Source organism: Erpetoichthys calabaricus, chromosome 3 (genome assembly GCF_900747795.2).
Source record: "Erpetoichthys calabaricus chromosome 3, fErpCal1.3, whole genome shotgun sequence".
Lineage (NCBI taxonomy): Eukaryota > Metazoa > Chordata > Cladistia > Polypteriformes > Polypteridae > Erpetoichthys > Erpetoichthys calabaricus.
In genome coordinates, this window is record NC_041396.2 from 202,001,627 (window position 1) to 202,024,785 (window position 23,159).

Consider the following 23,159-nt stretch of genomic DNA (forward strand, 5'->3'; position numbering starts at 1 on the left):
CATAAAGCACTGTATGCAAAACAGAAACTTTTCCAAGTTTAACATGAGAGTAGTAGTAATTTTACCTGATTTTTGGCATGTTTTAAGTTATTTCTTGCTTCTTCCAAGTCATACTTTGCATTTTCTAAATCTTCATATAATTTATTTGCTTGAGATTTACTGCTAATTTCCTTCATTTTATAAAAAGCCTCATCATATTCATCCACTGTGTCTGAGGACAAATGTAGATATTTGTGAAATAGCATAGAAACCTTTCAAAGCAACATAGACATACCTTAATGAATTTACAGTGTTATAATGCAAGAAGATTGCAATATAAGCAGAAAATTATTTTCTTGTTTTCATCCATCCATCCATCCATCCATCCATCCATCCATCCATCCTCTTCCGCTTATCCGAGATCGGGTTGCGGGGGAAGCAGCTTGAGCAGAGATGCCCAGACTTCCCTCTCCCCGGCCACTTCTTCTAGCTCTTCCTGGAGAATCCCGAGGCATTCCCAGGCCAGCTGAGAGACATAGTCACTCTAGCGTGTCCTGGGTCTTATCCAGGGCATCCTCCCGGTTAGATGTGCCCGGAACACTTCACCAGTGAGGTGTCCAGGAGGCATCCTGTTCAGATGCCCGAGCCACCTCATCTGACTCCTCTTGATGCGGCGGAGCAGTGGCTCTACTCTGAGCCCCTCCCGGATGACTTAGCTTCTCACCCTATCTTTAAGGGAAAGCCCAGACACCCTGTGGAGGAAACTCATTTCAGCCGCTTGTATTCGCGATCTCGTTCTTTCGGTCACTACCCATAGCTCATGACCATAGGTGAGGGTAGGAGTGTAGATCGACTGGTAAATTGAGAGCTTTGCCTTACGGCACAGCTCCTTTTTCACCACGACAGACCAATGCAGAGCCCACATCACTGCGGATGCTGCACCGATCCGCCTGTCGATCTCCCACTCCATTCTTCCCTCACTCGTGAACAAGAGCCCGAGATACTTGAACTCCTCCACTTGGGGCAGGATCTCGCTCCCAACCCTGAGAGGGCACTCCACCCTTTTCCGGCTGAGGACCATGGTCTTGGATTTGGAGGTGCTGATTCCCATCCCAGCTGCTTCACACTCGGCTGCGAACCAATCCAGAGAGAGCTGAAGATCACGGCCTGATGAAGTAAATAGAACAACATCATCTGCAAAAAGCAGTGACCCAATCCTGAGCCCACCAAACCAGACCCCCTCAACACCCTGGCGGCACCTAGAAATTCTGTCCATAAAAGTTATGAACAGAATCGGTGACAAAGGGCAGCCATGGCGGAGTCCAACTCTCACTGGAAACGGGTTCCACTTACTGCCGGCAATGCGGACCAAGCTCTGACACCGGTTGTACAGGGACCAAACAGCCCTTATCGGGGCGGAGCACCCCCCACTAGATTCCCCGAGGGACACGGTCGAACTCCTTTTCCAAGTCCACAAAACACATGTAGACTGGTTGGGCAAACTCCCATGCACCCTCCAGGACCCTGCCAAGGGTGTATAGCTGGTCCACTGTTCCGCGACCAGGATGAAAACCACACTGTTCTTCCTGAATCCGAGGTTCGACCTGCTTCCTCATTGGAAGGCATGTTAGTGGGATTGAGGTCTTCAAAGTGTTCCCCCCACTGACCCACAACGTCCTGAGTCGAGGTCAGCAGCGCACCATCCCCACCATATACAGTGTTGATATTGCACTGCTTCCCCCTCCTGAGACGCCGGATGGTATACCAGAATCTCCTTGAAGCCATCCGAAAGTCGTTCTCCATGGCCTCCCCAAACTCCTCACACGCCCGAGTTTTTGCCTCAGCAACCACTTTAGCCACATTCCGCTTGGCCTGCCAGTACCTATTAGCTGCCTCCAGAGTCCCACAGGACAAAAAGGTCCTGTAGGACTCCTTCTTCAGCTTGACGACATCCCTCACCGCCGGTGTCCACCAACGGGTTCGGGGATTGCTGCCATGACAGGCACCGACCACCTTACGGCCACAGCTCCGGTCAGCCGCCTCAACAATAGAGGCACGGAACATGGCCCATTCGGACTCAATGTTCCCCACCTCCCTCGGGATGTGGTCTAAGTTCTGCCGTAGGTGGGAGTTGAAGCTACTTCTGACAGGGGACTCTGCCAGACGTTCCCAGCAGACCCTCACAACACGTTTGGGCCTACCAGGCCTGACCGGCATCCTCCTCCACCATCGAAGCCAACTCACCACCAGGTGGTGATCAGTTGACAGCTCTTCCCCTCTCTTCACCTGAGTGTCCAAGACATGTGGCCGCAAGTCCGACGACACGACCACAAAGTCGATCATTGAATTGAGGCCTAGGGTGTCCTGGTGCCAAGTGCACATATGAACACCCCTATGCCTGAACATGGTGTTCGTTATGGACAATCCGTGACGAGCACAGAAGTCCAATAACAAAATACCGCTCGGGTTCAGATTGGGGGGGCCATTCCTCCCAATCACGCCCTTCCAGGTTTCACTGTCATTGCCCATGTGAGCATTGAAGTCCCCCAGCAGAATGAGGGAGTCCCCAAAAGGTATGCCCTCTAGCAACTCCTCTAGGGACTCCAAAAAGGGTGGGTACTCCAAACTGCTGTTTGGCGCACAAACAACAGTCAGGACCCGTCCCCCCCATCCGAAGGCGGAGGGAGGCTACCCTCTCATCTACTAGGGTAAACCCCAATGAACAGGCTCCAAGTCGGGGGGCAATAAGTATGCCCACACCCGCTTGGCACCTCTCACCGGGGGCAACTCCAGAGTGGTAGAAAGTCCAGCCCCTCTCAAGGAGATTGGTTCCAGAGTCCATGCTATGCGTCGACTATATTTAGCCGAAACCTCGCGCACTAGCTCAGGCTCCTTCCAGAGTGGTAGAGAGTTCAGCCCCTCTCAAGGAGATTGGTTCCAGAGTCCAACCTGTGCATCGAGGTGAGCCCGACTATATCTAGCCGGAACCGCTCAACCTCGCGCACTAGCTCAGGCTCCTTCCCCTTCAGAGAGGTGACATTCCACATCCCAAGAGCCAGCTTCTGTAGCCGAGGATCAAACCGCCAAGGTCCCAGCCTTTGGCCACCACCCGACTCACACTGCACCCAACCTCCTTGGCCCCTCCTACAGGTGGTGAGCCCATGGGAAGGGGGACCCACGTTGCCTCTTCAGGCTGTGCCCGGCCGAGCCCCATGGGTGCAGGCCCGGCCACCAGGCGCTTGCCATCGAGCCCCACCTCCAGGCCAGGCTCCAGAGGGGGGCCCCGGTGACCCGCATCCGGGCGAGGGAAAACGCTGTCCAAATTTTTTGTTCTTCATAGGAGGTTTACTGAACCACTCTTTGTCTCATCCTTCACCTAGGACCAGTTTGCCTTGGGTGACCCTACCAGGGGCATAAAGCCCCGGACAACAGAGCTCCTAGGATCATTGGGACATGCAAACTCCTCCACCACGATAAGATGGAGGGGTGTGAAATGTATCTACTTCTAATTATTTAAAAAAAGTCATTCCACCTTAACTGACAAATTGGAACATATATCCCACCATGGGAAATAAAAGGAACCATATCCTGTTTATAATACAAGAAGAAAGTACTGAAACTAATTTTGAATTGGTAGTATTACTATGCAAAGAAACAGATACTTTACTGAACACCAGGCATGTTTTTTGGTAGTAATTTTATCATCATGATTAATTATATACTGTCTCAAAAGTATGTGCAAACATTTTCATGAAGAATATCTATTTACTCACTCAAAATGGAGCCAAAACTTAATATGCCTCTAATTAGCGTTGCATGGGTTTAACAGATGGCATTAGTCACAATTAAAACTTAAGAAATAATGAAGCTAAGCACATATATTGGGGAATGTTTCTAACTACTACTTATGGCTGTAAGGAAATGCCTAGGAATATCTATGATAGCTAAGCATTTCACCAGTATATGCTAAATATACTGGATAACTTTTTCAGAATTCTGTAAAGGATTTCAAAATACCGATATCTTAGACAAAAAATATACTTTAATAAGTGATTATTTTATAAAAATGTATTACTTTATTTTAGAATTCTATATGGAATATTAAAACAGATGTATCTAAGATACAAACAATATAGAAGGACTTAAATAAGTGAATGTTTTGTAGCATCATTAACACTCTAATTTGTTTAATGATCTTTAATAGTCCACCTAAAAGGTACGTTCCACGAGAGCATTTCATAAGACAACATTTTTTTGCTGTTGTAAAGAATAAGTTTTTTGTGCACCTAGAACAGTGATTTCCTGAAAAAAAATATATTTAGAAATTTTATTTGGTATATTTTTTAAGTACTAGGCAAATCAACAATTTTCTTTTAGCCATGTGCATAATATCATGTATTATTATTGTTCTAACATTGTACCAAAACATCTATCCATGCATTTTTAAACCCTCTGTTATTTGCTAAAGATTTATTATCTATAAACAGTAAATAAAACTAATATATCCAAGTACCCATTTTGCAAACCAGTTAAGAATGTTGGATATTTGGGAAGCAGAAGTCTAATACAGTACAATCACAAAGTTCAGAAAGAACTTGCCAAAGATGCAATGCCTGGACATCTCAAGATGAGTAAAATACATTTGTAACAGGATAATTTAAAGCTGCAATTAATCTAAAGTAAATAAAATTTAAATATATCACCCATTAGTTGTTTTCCCGAGTTACTTTTTTCTAGGAATAGTTTGCAGGAAACCAGAGCTCTTCCAATTAATACCAGGGGCCTCATGTATAAATGGTGTGTACACACAAAAAAGTTGTGTAAGAACGTTTCCACGTTCAAATCGCGATGTATAAAACCTAAACATGGCGTAAAGCCACGCACATTTACACGGTAGCTGTCGTACGCAAGTTCTCTGCTCAGTTTTGCAGACTGGTGGCACCCAGCGTCAAAGCAGAGCTACTGTTCCTGTGTGGTTATCCTTTCTTTTTCAGATCCACATCCCTGACACTGCTTTATAAATACACTGAAATTGACATTTCCTGCTTTTTTCACACTGTGTGCCTTTTTTTTTCTCTGCACCCTAATAAGCTTTCATATGACACTGAGACAATGGACTACGACTCGCCTTTTCACGGCAACCTTGTTATCGGACTTCTTTTTTATTTCAGGCACTGTGCGACTTTGTGAACTTGAGCTTTCAAGTTTCTCCGACACGCTATGTCACTTGAACAACTTCCTTTTGTTGTTTATACCACTGTTTAAATCAACAAATAGTATGTTTTTCTTTGCCTCCACTTGGTATTCGCTGAAATTATCCTATTTTCCCTCATACTTTTGCCATTGTCTTTTCACAGAAGGCTGATCTTAAGGGCTATTTATATTGATTTGCATATACAAAGAGGCGTAATTCTGGGAGGAGTTGGGGCGGAACAGCAGGCGCATGCATGTGCGTTAATTTTCATGCTGAAAGGGATTTATGTAGCGGAAGAACATGGAAGCTGGAATTCGCAAAGATTTATGCATTTGGATTTTCTTGTGCGTAAGCACATTTCCACTTTTGTGCTTACGTCATGTTATAGTGCGAATTCTACGCACGGCGTTATGCATGAGGCCCCAGATGTTTGTTGAACATACACACACATTCACACCTATGTTTACTTATACCAAGTTAATTAAAAGGGTCTAAAAACCTATTAACATGCCCTTGGACAGTAGTAGAAATATGAATGTGCAAAAAAATCCCACAAGTCATTTTAGTTCAGGCTCTACCATCTTTAAGCAGATCTTCCTCCTCAAGTTCTTCAGAATCAGATTCTTCTTGTGTCAGAAAAACCTGCAGGCTTTCTGCACCCATACCTAAAAGATAATGGAACTAAAGTCACCAAAAAATAGACCATCCAATCACCTATTTTCAGAATCATTTTTTTTCATTTTAAGGTTACAGGCAGTCAGGACATAATTCAGCAGCTTTAGGAACAAGGCATTTATAGATAGATAGATAGATAGATAGATAGATAGATAGATAGATAGATAGATAGATAGATACTTTAGACACACTCACTCATATTAGTACAATGTTGATGAAAACAAAGCTTATCCTGGCAGCACCAAGAACAAGGCAGGAATCAATTCTGGACTGCATTGCACATATAAACACACCTAGTTATTCATTATGGTTTATTTTAAAGTCAGCAATAAAGCTAAAATGCACTTCTTTGTGAAAAAATAAAAACATAAAATTATATTTTCTTTTATTTAAAATGCTTGCTTGCTTTCCGAGATGTACAGATTTAACCTAGTGTACTACAAATTCAATAAAACATATTTTCCACCAATTGCTTTTATTATGAATTAATTAAAATGTGAAAAATCACCTAGTTGTCCTTTAAGTTGTTCCAGCGCTGAAGCTTTTGAAGCCAGTTTATTTAGTATGTCTGCTGCGGCAGTCTTGGCATCGCCATATTGTTTTATTAAATCTGACACCAGTTGTTGGGTGTTATTTATATCAATACGGGTCTGATTTAATGTTTCCAGAGCTTTCCTGTTGAAAATGAAGTTATGTTAAGGACAATTTTTTGCTAGTTTTGGAATATACTTTACTAGAAAGATTTTCATCTTTATTGCAAATATTATTGATACCAGGGTCAACTAAAACTGCAATAATATTTAAGTTTTAAAATTTAACATATCGCTGTTATGCAAACTATACAATTATGGCAAAAACTACAAATTAGGAGAATCAGAAATCATTTCATGCTTGATAATAATTTAAATTTTACCAAAAGATTTTTTAGAATAATTCAAAATGCTACTTGCCAGTATTTTTGTGATACAATTCAGTGAAATTTACACAAAGAGCATTTCCTTACCTGAATAATTTATCACTTTTCTCCTGCTCTGAGCACTTTAACTGATATATATATTTAAAGGTTTCCAAGAAATGTCTGAAGGTGCTGTGTCCACAAAATACTCTCCTCAATCTCCCTTTCTGTATTGTTTCAGTTTTTTCCTGTAATTAAAAAAACAATATATAGAGGGTGAGTCAAAATTAAGTTAACGTTTGAATGGCGGAACAAGTTATTCACAAAACATACTTCATATGTGCAAGATGATTTACAGGAATGTCTCAATCTGATCTCCATCATGTTCAACACATGCATCATATTATATATATAAATACATACATAGCCGTATCATTAGTGTTAACATAATTTTGACTCACCCTGTGTATGTATATATATATTTTTATATATATAGCCGGGACGCCCCTGCACACTATATTCAGGGGGAGTAGCCCTGGACACTGCAATACCTCCCCCTGGATGCTAGATGGCCGCCCCCTTGGGGTGGAGTAGTGCCTCGGGTTCCCACAGGACTCCCTGGGAATTGGAGTTGGGTGCAGCCCTGTTGGGTCCTGAAGGCACCGCCAGGGGGTGCTGTGTTTGGGACTCCTGAGCCCGTATGGGCAGCATAATCGTCACACCCGGAAGTGCAGCTGGAACTCGATGATCAAGCACTTGGGGCACTTCCGGGTGAACTATAAAAGGAGACAGCAACCACCATTCAGGGCCAGAATCGGGAGGAAAAGGATGAGGTTGCCTGGGAGGAGTGGTGGTGGTGGTGGTGGTGCCAGAGGAAGGGTTGGTTGTTTGGTTAAGTGCTTGGGACTGTGTATTGCCTGTGGGGTTCACATGGAAGACGTGACTCACAGGTGAAGAAAAATAAAAGTCTCTGTGGTGTTTATATGTGCCTCTGTGTCAGTCTGTGCCGGGTCGGGCGCTATATAGCGTCTATTTCTATATATATATATTAATTACCAATATATATATATACAGTAATCCCTCGCTATATCGCGCTTCGCCTTTCGCGGCTTCACTCCATCGCGGATTTTATATGTAAGCATATTTAAATATATATCGCGGATTTTTCGCTGCTTCGCGGGTTTCTGAGGACAATGGGTCTTTTAATTTCTGGTACATGCTTCCTCAGTTGGTTTGCCCAGTTGATTTCATACAAGGGACGCTATTGGCAGATGGCTGAGAAGCTACCCAACTTACTTTTCTTTCTCTCTCTCTTGCGCTGACTATCTGTGATCCTGACGTAGGGGGTGTGAGCAGGGGGGCTGTTCGCACACCTAGACGATACGGACGCTCGTCTAAAAATGCTGAAAGATTATCTTCACGTTGCTACCTTCTGTGTGCAGCTTTTAAGTATGCTGCACGGTGCTTCGCATACTTAAAAGCTCAAAGGGCACGTATTGATTTTTTTATCTGTCTCTCTCTCTCTCTGCTCCTGACGGAGGGGGTGTGAGCTGCCGCCTTCAACAGCTTTGTGCCGCGGTGCTTCGCATACTTACAAGCCAAACAGCCCTATTGATTTGTTTGCTTTACTCAATGTTTCCTTTGAAGAGGAAGATATGTTTGCATTCTTTTAATTGTGAGACAGAACTGTCATCTCTGTCTTGTCATGGAGCACAGTTTAAACTTTTAAAAAAGAAACAAATGTTTGTTTGCAGTGTTTGAATAACGTTCCTGTCTCTCTACAACCTCCTGTGTTTCTGCGCAAATCTGTGACCCAAGCATGACAATATAAAAATAACCATATAAACATATGGTTTCTACTTCGCGGATTTTCTTATTTCGCGGGTGGCTCTGGAACGCAACCCCCGCGATGGAGGAGGGATTACTATATATATATATATATATATATATATATATATATATATATATATATATATACACAGAGTCATCCCTCACCTATCGCGGGGGTTACATTATAGAGCCCCCTGCGATAGGTGAAAATCCGCAAAGTAAAAACCATATGTTTATTTTTATATTGTCACGCTTAGGTCACAGATTTGCACAGAAACACAGGAGGTTGTAGAGAGACAGGAACGTTATTCAAACACAGTAAACAAACATTTGTCTCTTTTTCAAAAGTTTAAACGTGCTCCATGACAAGACAGAGATGACAGTTCCGTCTCACAATTAAAAGAATGCACACATCTTCCTCTTCAAAGGAGTGCGCGTCAGGAGCAGAGAATGTCACAGACAGAAAGAGAGAAAAGCAAACAATCAAAAATCAATAGGTGCTGTTTGGGCTTTTAAGTATGAATGTCAGAGAGGGAGAGAGAGAGAAAAAAGCAAACAATCAAAAACCATAGGTGCTGTTCGAGCTTTTAAGTATGCGAAGCACTGTGCGGGAAGCATATTGCTTGACAAAGCAGCCGCAAGGAAGGGAGCAATGTGAAGGTAGTCTTTCAGCATTTTTTAGACAAGCGTCCATATCCTCCAGGGGTGCGAACAGCCCCCCTGCTCACACCCCCTCCGTCAGGAGCAGAGAATGTCAGAGCAAGAGAGAGAGAGAGAAAAGCAAACAATCAAAAATCAATAGGTGCTGTTTGGGCTTTTAAGTATGCGAAGCATCCTGCGGGAAGCATATCGTGGAACAAAGCAGCCACAAGTAAGCCCAGCAAGGAAGGGAGCAATGTGAAGGTAGTCTTTCAGCGTTTTTTGAGGAGCGTCCGTATCCTCTAGGATACAGCCCCCCTGTGCACAATATATTTGAGGAGTTTTATTTAATATGTAATATGTGCTCTGATTGGGTAGCTTCTCAGCCATCTGCCAATAGCGTCCCTTGTATGAAATCAACTGGGCAAACCAACTGAGGAAGCATGTACCAGAAATTAAAAGACCCATTGTCCACTGAAACCCGCGAACTAGCGAAAAATCGACGATATATATTTAAATATGCTTACATATAAAATCCGCGATAGAGTGAAGCCGCGAAAGTCAAAGTGCGATATAGCAAGGGATTACTGTATATATAGGCCATACTATAAAACTATGAGAATTAATGGAAATGTTCAACCGTTCCATATAACACTAATCAAATTTTCATTGGGAAGCTCTATGCTATAGCTTGATGTATGGCTTTATGTAACAGTAAGAACTTTATGTATGTGTTTCCACCCTAGTTTAAGAGCAAATATTTAAATAAAATTGTAGGAATTTTTGTACTTAATAATTTTGTGAAGTTAACTGTGCAATATCATAATTTAAAAGGAGCCAACAGATGTTTAAACTTTATTACCTTAACAATAGCTTTTGAATATGGCAAATTTGGCACAGTCGTGCTTTCTGAAATAACAGTCTCTTTGTTGTCTTTTTCTGTTTTCTGCATCCTGTATGTGGTTAGTGTTACAGTTGGGGTATCATTTCCGGCCCAAGGGATCTGCTGGAGTCCTAATAACATCTCACGATGAATCGCAGTCATCACGTTTGCAACAGTTTGCCTAAAGCAGGTAGAACAGTACATACATTTTTTTATTTAACCATCTTTGTGCAGAGCAACCTTTGCATATTTAATGAAAAAGTAATGACCTCACAGATAAGCTGTGAATTTTGAGGAAGGAAAATAATTTTTATATAAAATACAAGTACTGTGAATAGAGAATAATCAAAAAAAGATTAAGAAATGGTGAAGCAAGTAGCTAAAAAGGAAAAGTAGCAATTACCGTATTTCTTCTATGTGTTCATCCAAAATATTGTGTTCACCAATATAATGTGCAGCCTCTGCGTATATAGCATCTTTTGACCAGTCATTAATCCATATAACGTGACATCCAGACATCAAACCAGGATATTTTCTGCAAAAAGGTCAGTCAGTCAAACAAAGGTGAGCGGTTCCACAGAAAAAAATAAATATTAATTTTATATTTGAAGAAACTGATTAATCTATAAATGTATGCATATAGAAATACGAAATGATGTTTAATTACCAACCCTTACGGTAGATGCACAACAGACATTCAGTCTTACTCTTTCTAGAATATTTGCAGCATTTAAATTCCCATTTAAAATTTTATAAAGCTTAATGTGTAAAATAATAAATTATGGAAAAATAAACAAATCTAAATTAAAAACATGTTTTTAAGTCGTTGTATTGGTTCTACTCACTGTGAATCACGTCCCAGAAGTCTATGGTGAGGTGGTAGGCATATGAGGAAGTGAATGTACAACTTCACTTTGGAGGCCAGATAGTTATATGGGTCGTATACTAGTAGTGGTTGTTCTCTCTGAATTGAGGAGTTCAACATCTAGATAAAACCAAAAGAAGTATTAAGGACAAGCTACACCATCACTATATACAACTTTCATTTATCAATCTTTCAACAACATTGTTCCACAAATACAGGCTCTAATTAACTAACTAAATCCTTCATAATTTTTCACTTTATTGCCAGGCAATATAATTGCTAAGAATTTGTCTTGATGTTACATCCATTCACATATAAAGATACACAGAATTAAACAACACAATATACAATACATAACACCATCACAACATTACATAAAGTAAAGACAGATATATAAAACAATATATTAAATGAAAATTGCACTCCTGCCCAATAATATATTAGGAAAGTCCTATAAAAATAAACATAATTTATAGTGAATGGAGGAGAATAGAAATCACAAAGAGACAGATACAATCAAAGATAGTGTTTAACTATAGTGAGTGCTGCAGTAAAGAAACAGTTTCTATGTCTAGTAGTGCTTGCCTTTAGTGATCAGTAATGTTTCCTCGATGGTAATAACCAAAAGGGATGGTTGCCTGGGTGAGAGTAGTATTTGCTTATATTTCCGGCTAGTTTCCTGACCTGTAATGTATACAGGGCCTCAGTGGAGTCCAGTTTCAGTCTTACAATCACTTCTGTTATCTGAATAAATACTGTTTATGTTTGGAGTGGGGGGATGCATTGCCATACCAAATAGTTATGCAGAAAGTGAGGATGCTTTCAATAACTATTCTATATAACTGTGCCAGCACTAACTGGGATAGGTTAAACTTTTAAAGTTGACAAAGGAAAATCAGCAACTGCTGAGCTTTTTTGATAAGACCAGTTATATTTTCATCCAAGTTCAGATTATGGGTAATAGTTGTGCTAAGAAATTTAAATAATTCCACCTTGTTGACTGTGACATCATTTATACCTAGGGGCATAGCAGGAGAGAGTTTTTTTAATCCACATATCACTTCTACTGTTTAAAAGTTTAAAAGATATTCAAATTAAGATTGTTGAGTTTGCACCAACTAGCCAGACAATCCATCTCCCTCCAATATGGCACCTCATACCCATATGTGATCAGGCCAATCAGGGTGGTGTCATCATCAAACTTTAGTTTAACAGATTGGACACTGGAGGTGTAGTTATTGGTGTATAGAAAGAAAAAGACTGGGAACAGAACATAGCCCTGAGGGGACCCTGTGTTCAGGGTCAAAGATCCTGACTGATAATCACCCATCTTCACTATTTGACATCTGATACTTAGAATGTTAAAGTGATTCAGAGACATGTGGCTTAGTCTATGTCCATACTGAGAAGTTTGTTGTTGAGAAGCTCTGGCATGATTGTATTAAGTGCAGAACTAAAATCCATAAATAAGATCCAGGCATAATGCAAGCAGCTCTATCACTTGAGACGCCAACAATCACTTCATGAGCTACTTACAAATTGAGCCTCCACACTTTCTTGGTGGAAGAAGTGACTGGGAAGATATGTAAGAAATCATATGTCTCTAAGAGAGGCAAAGAGAGAGAGAGCAAGGAAGGTGTTCGGTTGAATGACTATTCTGGGGGAGTCAATCAATGTGGTATAATAAAAAAGAAATACTGTAGTTATGCCTGTAGTGTATGTGAGAGAAAGACAGAGAATTAGAGATAGAAATAAAAAGACAGATCTAAGAAGAGAACCAAAATACACTAATTACTGGTATTCTGTTTTTGCAGCTAAAAAATAAACATGGAGAGTGATGTTTTGCTAAATCCTTGCCTCTTTTAAAGTGATTATATGGTATAGTCTAGTAATATCACTTTTTACATCAGGGTTAAAACAATTTAAATTCTTCACTAGACACATTTATTATTACACTTTTTTAATAAGATCATATTTGGGCTAAGCAAGATTTCAAATCGATTTCTTAGTCATCATGATTTACTGAATGCTTTAGGTACACTTCCAACAGACACATATACAAAACTGTGAAAAACATTTTAGAAAGTCTAAACCATAAAGAGTAGTACTTATAAAATATTGAAAAACTGATCAAGCAAGCTGAGGAATGACAAAGGCAACTTAAGCAATGAAATCATTTAAAGTGAAAACTTCATATCTTTTTATTGTTGGAAGGAAGAAGAGCAGGCATTAAAGCCTCACTGAAACAGTACAACATTTTGAAAAAGATTACAAGAGAGAAATATCATATTCTCTTCTTTTCTCTAGGTCAGTGTTGTTGTTAGTAAAGTGGAAAGGCTGAAGCAGATAATACCACTCAAGCTCAAAGATGTACAGTGTATCTTATGTCTGACTTTAACTTCCTCAAGGTATAATTTAAAAAATAGTGGATTTTAGACTGTGGCAATCCATCTCATAATTTGAAAGATGTAAAGAAACAACCAGTACATCATCAAATAATTGAAGGTTCTGCACATTTATGAGCTGTGATGATACAGAGTTTTTCAAATTACTATAACATTACCTTTACAAGATCTTGCATTTCCTCTGCTGAGAATAGGGATGAATATTCTCCACTAATTAAAATGCTATTCACAATATCCAGGCAGAATGGATCTTCAAGTTCTCTGGCCTTAAAAACATAAATCAATAAACAATGTGTATAAATAAAAAATATATAAATATAATATATAATTTTCAAATATATGTATATCAGTCTTCATATGGCTTGTTTTCTCTCATAATAACTAGTTCTGTAGCAAATATTAAGGGGTTCATTTTTTGCTTTCACTGTCAAGAGTCTACTTTAAAGCCTGTGTATGACTTGACTTACAGTCAGCAGTAGAGCAGAGGCCTTGTTTTCTGTTGCTGCCTGTTGGATTGCTAATTTAAGACATCTGAAGAAATTAGTTTTATGTGATGTGTCTGACTGCAGAAGAGGCACTCCAGCAATGTAGAGACTAAGTTTTAGAAGTGACCTTAGGTAGCTTCCTGGAGAACCTATGATAACAAGGTTGCCACTGTGAAAGTAAAATAAAAAGACAACATTTAAAAATAGTAATCACATGTTAGTGTTACACAATATAAAGGGTCTTTCTGTGTAAATACCATTTATTAATTTTTTTATGTAATTGTAACTGTAATTTCTATACCCATTCTTTCTTAATTACAGGCACGTGTCCTGTATTTCCTACAGTCTTTTAAATGAGAATAAAGTTACTGTATCTATCTATCCTACCTGTGTGAATAAGATAAGACTCTGTGAATTCTGACCATGAGGGCTAATGTGTTTTCTGACAGCTCCACCTGCAGTGGGTCATTTTCCAGCTCTCCATTGTATTGCTGTAGATAAGTCCGAACATAGCTCTGCACATCATGTATTTGCTCCACCCTCTGAACCTGTGTTTTAAAACAAAAAAAAAAATAGGATATCAATTGACAACTGGATTTTCTACAAATGTAATCTATAACAAAATAATATTGAAAAAGCTATTATATGCAAAGCATCTATACTTATTAAAATTAATTTTAACAGCAATATTTGGAAAGGTGAGTGGCCTAGTGACTGAAAAGGTGAACAGTAAAGCACAGCATTTGTTGGTTCAGTTCCAAACACTGACTTAACCTGCTAGTGGACAAGTTTTAGAAATACTTAAAACAAATCATGTATATTAATGACCAAGTAAGATATACATTTTACATAAAAATTTACACTTTCAGTTTCATTTCTGAAAAAGATTTAAACACTCTGCTGGTAAGTTTTCAGGATAACCAAAGTTTGACATATTAAACTTTCTTATAAACCAATTAAGAATGTGGTGGAAAAAGATTTGGGTGGAAAAGATTAACTTGGGTAAACCTAGAAAATGGTCATTAAACAGGTGAGGATGATGAGGATTTGTTCATAACAGTGTTATTATGTTGATCACCTTACCTTAATACACAACTTAATATATATCTATTACTGACCATTCAGGTTTTAGTCCTTGCTCTCTAGAATTCTCACCTTATGATTGTTTCTTCTGAGGTCTTGGTCTCTGCATTCAATTCCTGAATGTAATCTCTCTTCTCTATTACAGTGAAAATTTATTTATTTATAGCTCGACTTTGCACTATGTTTTGGAAACTGAATTACCTGTTCATTAACAACTGTAATATTATGTCCGTCCATCCATTATCCAACCCGCTATATCCTAACTACAGGGTCACAGGGGTCTGCTGGAGCCAATCCCAGCCAACACAGGAAATAAACCCCGGGCAGGGTGCCAGCCCACTGCAGGGCACACACACACACACACACACCAAGCACATGCTAGGGACAATTTAGAATCGCCAATGCACCTAACCTGATTGTCTTTGGACTGTGGGAGGAAACCGGAGTACCTGGAGGAAACCCACACAGACACGGGGAGAACATGCAAACTCCACGCAGGGAAGACCTAACTGCGAGGCAGCAGCGCTACCCACTGCGCCACTGTGCCACCCGTAATATATATGTGAGGTTATAAAATAGCATAAAATACATTCCTCTAGGGGTTACATATCCTTCCTATGAATATCAAATCCTCTCTTATCAGTGAACTATAACATTTTGAATCTTGCAGTATGAACATGTTAAAAAATTGACTCATTACCTGGAATATGATGTCACTTTTTCCATATGGCTTTTTAGATATTTCTGCTTCAATAGGAAATGTTATAAAGTTTCCATGCAAATTGTTAAATTGGAGACCATAGAGATGCTAGGTAAACATCAAAAGAAAATAAAATGAAGGTTAGACAAGAATTTACATTAAAAACTATATTCAGAAGCACTTTATCCTTAACAAATTAGTTTAGGATGTCTCCAGAGGACTTAAAACGTTTACATAAAACACTGTAATATTTATTGCTAACATGTTATTTAAATTACCATAACACGTACTGTACATGCATTATGTTTTTCAATTTTTAATAAAATATTTTAAAGTAGAAATAATGAGAAGTGATGTGCATTTACTTCTACATCAATGATTATTCTTTTCCATGTCATTTATAGACTATATAGTTTACTTTATATTACTGTAATGGCCTGAATCTAATAATAACACACCCGCATTGTCACTAAAGCTATAAATCACATACATTTCTAATTTTCCTCGCTGGGTTTTTTCAGAAATTTAAATTTTACTTCTTCATAAAGTAGCTCAACCCAAGATTACAAAAGGAGACATTTGACAATAGACACGTTATCATGATACCTTTTCCTCAATGTTTTTGAGATTTTCCTGAAACCATCTAAGATCAGAGTGCTGGCACAGTCGGTCTCCAAAAATGCGTTCAATTTCATGCTTCCAAAATGATGTTACCAAATCTGCATCCTGGCGATCTTTGTTTGACAATCTACTTAAACACTAAAAATAAATAAATTAACAACAAAAGTATATACTGTAACTATCATCAGAAAGTAATTTTATCATAAAGAAGGTCACAGGAAAAAATGTACTTAGGGAGAGGGGGCAAGTGACACCAGCTTACCACAGGTCAACAAACCATTCATGAACTGTATGTGAGTTACACAGGCCAGATAACAGGGAACCATGTATTAGAGAGTGAATGGAAACTGTCTACCTACACCTCAGTAATTCTCTGAGGATTAAAATAAACTGAGGAGCTATATGGCTGAAGAGAACTCATATCAAATCAACAAACCAGCAAAACAGAAATAGATTTAGAATTTATCAATCACCTACTTGATATCTATAAAGAGTAATATTTTAGTTATCTTGCTAATATGCACATAAAAGAATGTACACAATTACCATTAACTAAATTCTTTAAAAAAGCAAACTATATAAATATTGTATTAACGATTTCACAATATGAACTAGCACAATTAAATTAACTCATACAGTATAGAAATAAAGTGACTGCTACACAGCAAATTTGATTTCTGTAAATGCTGCATGCACATAGAAAACAAAATCACTAAGATCTCAGAGAGAAAAACATCTTCCAGATAGCTTTTTGTGGTCAAAATATGGACAGAAATATGGACACATTTAGAGCTATTAGCAATGACAGCCTTACATTTGATCTTGGAAAATAATTGCTGGAGTAGAATATCTAAAGTTTCCTTCATGATTCTCAACAATGGCCTATTTGTATGATGCACAGGAAGTGTTAACTGCCACCATTTATTTCTGAGCTACTCCCGATATCTGTTAGTTTTGTACTATTGTTTATACTGGTATTTAGTTTTCCAGTTTTCATTTTATTGTACTGTTGTATACATGTGTTAATGTACTGTAATCTCTGTAAAGCACATTGTGGTAGTCCATGCTGTTAATGGCACGATATAAAATAAAAGACTAATTTTTTTGGAAAGGTGACAGATTGGATAGTTTAGCTCTGCTGTTCAAATAATCCAGAGATCTTGTTACTAACCTAGGCACTGTCTACGTGGATATTTTGTATTTACCAATCCTTTTTTCCTCAAAAGATGTGACAAATAAAATATATGTATAGTAAACTTATCTTAAATCCTTAAACATCTGTGTGATGGGACTGCCCAGTTTAAAAGGGGTGAAACTAAACATAGAGGATACGCTTTTATTAAAATGAAAAAATGGCCATCAGAGAACACTGGAAGTAGACATGCAGCCCTGGATAGGTTTTAAATGTCTGCTACCTATCATAATTGCATTACAGTTGTTTCCATTTTAGTAGGTGGAAGCAATTTCCAATAACAAAACTATGTATACTTAGGTAGGAATAAAGGGGCAGGCAAGTGGATTATGACCAGTATTAGTAATGGGAACATTACTACGCTTAGCATCATGCATCCAAATATTGAATTCTCTTGAAAATAACATCTTTCTTCAGATCTAGTAGGGAATTATGAAAACAAGGTGGGGATGGAAGTTTTTCCAATGTTTTGTTTGACTACTAAATTAGTTTGGCATTGATTTTGCTGATCCATTTACTGTCAGTTCTCTTGGTAGAAGACAGTCTGATCCTGCGATAATGATTCTGCGAGTTCCTTTTGGTGCTTTCATCTTCTGACTCCATTTCATTAACTTAGCCCTCAGGCGATCTTCTATAAGAGGTGCCTTGAAAGTGTCTATCTTGACTAGTTGTTTGTTGATAAACAATGTAAAAAGAAAACCCAGTACCTGATCAAATTAAATGCGTACCATTTATGAATTCATATTTATAGTGTGAACAGTAAATTGTAGACATAGTAATGGTATTTTTGCTGTAGTACATTATAACCCGTGGCAACACTTAGTCTCTATGATGCTCCAAGCTAAATTATTTAACCTGGAAGATCCTAGCAGTATCTACTATGATATAAAACTTCCTCTGATGACCAAGAGAGTTTGTAATGATATAGTTTCTAACTTTGAAAACAATTATTAAAAAGAGGCATTTATATCCCATAAATGGTATTTTGACAGGAAAAGGGGGTGAAATAACTCAGTCAAATATGATTGTAAATTTGTTGTGTGCATTTTTGTGAAAATCATTAAAAATTCTTAGTATTGATAAAAATAATAATTAAGAAACCATAAGCAATAATCAAAATGGTGCCAAAAACTGCAGAATTCTACTGTATAAGGTCTTACTTGGAAAGTCTTGGCAATTTCTCTTAAGCAGAATTGATAATGTTGTCTTCCTGGACTTGTTGATCTGCAAAGGCATGACTTGATGGATTCTAAAAGATTGCACGAAGCAGACACCAGCGCTGCATGTAAATTGTTATCCAATTGCTGAGCATTATTTTTCTCCATATTTGCCTACAAAAAAAAGTATACAGCATTTTTTTAAGTAGTACTTGGCAAATAATGAATATGGGATGATGTACTAGACGTCTTACCTGTAGAACTGAAAATAAAACTTGTTTTAGTTTTGCTCCTTCAGGAGTGGGGAGGTATAACACTGCAAAGTTTCTCTGAAAATAATTGAAAATATCTTAGAATTAATAATACACAAAATCAAATAATCTAATATTTATTAACATTTGTTTATTTTCTAATATGTATAATATTTACTAATGCATTATTCAATCATGCTGGCAGAGCTTTTGCTTTAAAGTGTTCATTTAGTTTTTCTTCTGAAAAATGTTATGTACTTGATTTATGTATATAACAGCTTGATTCTTTTTTAATGCTTCCCCAGTATCTGAGTAGACTCAGAATAACAGCCAACTGCACAATCAAAATGCTGCTACACTTTTTTTTATATAATTCCCATAACTGCCGAAAGAAATGTCAGAATAATTCCCACAATACCTCAATTCCCATTAACATCCTTTCGTAGGGCAAGTATCTGGGGAGAGCTAACATACTAGACAGAAATACACAACATGAATAAGATAAAACCGCATGCTCTTGTGTATAATCTATTGCCCCATGTCTGCAAGTTCATCTCTGTATTATTCAAGGGCAAAACTAATTTTCAAAGCTTTATTTTTTCTCTGTCATTACCACTATGGCCAATCTTCAAATATTTATTCTTTTCCATTATTAAAAATGTATCTTTCATTTGCACTCTGGCACCAGTTTTTTTGGCTCCAATGCTTTAGTGTAAGATTGAAGTTTCATTTCAGTGTGGTGTGAGTTTGATCTAAGCTAATATTTGCTCTACTGTGTTAACCTTCAAGTGGCTTTCAGTGAGTGTCACACATCTGGAATTCAGCATATTGTAGGCTCTTGTTCCCCCTTGTACCAATAATGGACATTATGGGTATCCAAGTTGAGTGTACCACTGCAGATGGATATGTTTTTAATTCAGACATGTAGCAACTGTTAAAGAAAGGATTCCCTTCCTTCATGGTCTATTTAAGAAAGGTGTCACATCAGCAAGCAATTAAATATCAGTATAGACATTATTTATTCTTGGTAATGAAAAAAGTAAATATGTTCTTCAGACAGAAGAGTGTCATTACTTAAAGTAATTTTACCATATAGCATGCATTCATGTGAAATAAGCTCATAACAGGAAAACTCGAAATAAGTTCACCAAAATCATAACTTAACATTCTCAAACCTGCTTGAACAAATCAGAGTGTCAGAAGGCCAGAGACATTTTTCAATTTTTATTTTGAAGTATTGAAAAGACCCACACAGTGACGTTTATTACAATAGCCCAGCTGTAGCACTTACCAAAAGCCTCTTAGAAATGCTGTTGTCATTTGGGAATTCAGGCAAAGAGATGGTGGCTTGAACTACAAGATCTGTGATGTGCCGCCATTCAAAAGGTTTGTTCAGCTTCAGTAGCATCTTATCATCCAAAACCTGTCTCAAAAGCTAATGTTGATCAAGGAAAATACTTTAAATAAAATTTCTGATCTCTGATGTTTTCTAGAAATTAGTCTTACTCTCTTCCCAAGATACCAGCAATAATGTATTTCAAGGGTTTTAATTTGTTTGTTAAGAATAGCCCATATTATGTAATCAAATAAGAGTAAAAAATTATTTGCATGTAATTGTGCTCAGACACCTTCTTCTAAATGTAAACATCACTGAGGTTCTGCAGCATCAGACGCATAGTATATTATTTATAAGATTTTTTGTAGATCTTTGCATGCATTTCAAAAGTTAATCCAAAGACCAAAGGTCATCTATAGCAGTTTAGTGGCCTACCGTCAAGCGTTAGATCCATACTTCCCCTGCCACTGTGGACTGTATTTTCCATATAATAGATCTTATTTTGGTCTAAGACAGGCTGTATCTAATCATGAATTTATTGTATTGCACTGCACTACTTTTTTGAAAAAAACAATTTCTTAACAATCAAAACATTCAAAATTAAAATTTCAGCGTATCATAATATTTTCACTTTTTCCACCAGAATATACAGAGATATAGGAGTTAGAAGCTACAATACCTCCCCACAGCACTGAGACTCTGGAAGGTTGATGTCTTCAATTAACATTTGCAAGGTTTTCCCATCTCTTGCACCATAAACAAAACCTATCAACAAAAGGAGATTCATATTTCAGAATACGCTATTTTATGTGAAATTGATTGTTTTTGAACGTTTTCCAATGCATCATGGCAGAGACAGACAGTGTCTACTGAAACAGTATTAGGTGGCAAGGAAGAACAAACTCTCATAAAGACCCTCAATCCCTATCATGTTGTCCAATTTAATGGTTAGTTATGTAGTCTAACAGGGTTTCGGGAAGATTTAGAGAAACTTAACAAAAACACAGGAAGGATATACAAACTCCACACAAATAGTGACCTGGCTGGGAAACAAACCTCATTCTTTGGAGTTGTTGGTCAGTGTCATTAACGACTCATTGACTGTGACACTCACTGTTAGGACAGTTGACTGTGTTGACCAGTGCAATGAACTGATATCCATAAGGCTACTGGTACAGTTCCCCATCTCTGACTTACTGTGTGAATCTGAGCAAGTCACTTTAGCTACTTGTGCTCCAATTGTAAAATAAATACAAATTTTAAAAAAGCTGTAATGTATTCTGATACAGTATTTCATCTTGGCACCTTAGCACTATTAAATGAGTACTTACCAGTTGAACAATTTTATAATTAAAGAGAATAAATATGTATCAGTGTTTTTCTATAATAACAAATCATACTGAATGAATATTAAAATATTTTTAACATTGAACAAAGTACTGTACATTATATAAAAGTGGAAAATGGCTCACACCTTGTCTGTGAACAATTATTTCCTCAAAAATCTGTTGAAGATTTCTAGCTTTTGATGTTGCACAGAATACTGTTCTTTTAATAAATGCATTGAATTTTTCTAAATGGGTAAAAAGAAAAAATAAGATGACTCACAGTATACAGTAAATTAAAACAAAAAATTTTCCAAATATTCCATTCAGCATACCTTGCCCGCTGATAAAATCATTGAGCAATGTTGTTTTTCCACAGCCTGGTGGACCTACTAAAAGGATGTTCTGGGATGCCATGTTAGCATATTCCATGAAGGTACGAACTGCTAGCTTGTGGATTAAAGGCAAATTGACAAAATTAAAAACATAAACACATTTGAATAATGTAAAATGTCCTCTATATTTCCTTGATGATAATTTTGAATAACCTATATTAGACATTTTGAAAGATATTAAAGCATTTTAGTTTAAAGGCTTGATGCCAGATGGATTATTACTTGCTCTCACGTGTCTATTACTTACCGTGTCCACAGTTTCAATAAACACTTCACCTAGTACATCTGTATGAATTGCACGGTTCTGTTCTGAGAGATGCGAGGTCCAAAGCTCCCATTCGCCTGACTCGTCAACATAGTAATCAAAAACTGAAATCTCTTCATCATAGTCTGGTAAACTTAACAAACAGAAAAAGACAGCTAACATTACAGGGATAAAGTCATTCTTTTTGCTAACTTATCTATCCATTTCTTAATCTAATTATTCTAGTACTGAGTTGAGGAAGACCATTGTGACGATGCGGATTCCGCTCCATGCTCCCGTCTTGCTTCTGGGAGCCCTGAACCCAACACCATCGGTAATGTCACCGATGAGCTAGACAGTGAGGCACAATAATAAAGCAAGGGGATGGTGCAAAATGCGCAAAGTGCTTTTATTAAAACAACAAAAATCAAAGTGTCCAAATAAATAAGTGCAGTGCTTTAAAAATATTCAAATAAATAATCCAATAAAAACAAGTGAATGGTGGAGCTTAAAACACGATTGAAAAAATCCTTTTAAAACCCAAGGTTAAAACAATGGCTTGAAGCAGCCTTTTAAAACAAAGCCTGGTGCCTTCTTTTACTGGTGACTCCCCTGCTTCTCCCATCCAGGCTATGCATCAGGGAAGTCGTTCAACATGCAGCTAACCTTCTACACCATACTGGTCTGGTGGCCTTTCCGATCCCTGGCTCCGGTTCTGCTCACCCAGACCGAGACTTGGGCTCCCCAGCGACCAGGACGCTCACACTGGGGTTTCCACTTCCCAAGTCCAAAACTCCCACTGCCTTCGCTGCGGCGAGCTAACCTTCTCCTGGTCACTCCTGCTCCAAACAAGCGCTCAGCAGGAGCGACCACTACCGTCGGCCCTCGGGTGCCAGCCAAACACCCCACTCGGGCTCGCCTCTCCCCGCTGCCTGCAATCAGCGCGAGCCTGTGCTCGCTCGCTCTTGCTCGTTCTCCTGCGCCAGCTTTCTCCTTCTTGCTTCC

At 38.3% G+C, this 23,159-nt stretch overlaps 1 protein-coding gene across 1 annotated transcript in view; it reads right to left on the reverse strand.

Annotated features, from left to right (window-relative positions):
• LOC114649411 (uncharacterized) overlaps positions 1–23,159 on the reverse strand; it is a 239,282-nt gene that overhangs the window by 54,363 nt on the left and 161,760 nt on the right. Inside the window, exons 56-71 of the mRNA XM_051924730.1 lie at positions 22,158–22,308; positions 21,851–21,965; positions 21,665–21,763; positions 20,870–20,955; positions 20,146–20,289; positions 18,858–18,932; positions 18,607–18,777; positions 16,240–16,392; positions 15,634–15,741; positions 14,238–14,398; positions 13,833–14,019; positions 13,524–13,631; positions 10,941–11,080; positions 6,357–6,523; positions 5,752–5,838; positions 66–211 (exon numbers count right to left, since the gene is read on the reverse strand). Coding sequence (XP_051780690.1) covers positions 66–211; positions 5,752–5,838; positions 6,357–6,523; positions 10,941–11,080; positions 13,524–13,631; positions 13,833–14,019; positions 14,238–14,398; positions 15,634–15,741; positions 16,240–16,392; positions 18,607–18,777; positions 18,858–18,932; positions 20,146–20,289; positions 20,870–20,955; positions 21,665–21,763; positions 21,851–21,965; positions 22,158–22,308 — 2,098 coding nt within the window. The remainder of the gene's footprint in view (positions 1–65; positions 212–5,751; positions 5,839–6,356; positions 6,524–10,940; positions 11,081–13,523; positions 13,632–13,832; positions 14,020–14,237; positions 14,399–15,633; positions 15,742–16,239; positions 16,393–18,606; positions 18,778–18,857; positions 18,933–20,145; positions 20,290–20,869; positions 20,956–21,664; positions 21,764–21,850; positions 21,966–22,157; positions 22,309–23,159) is intronic.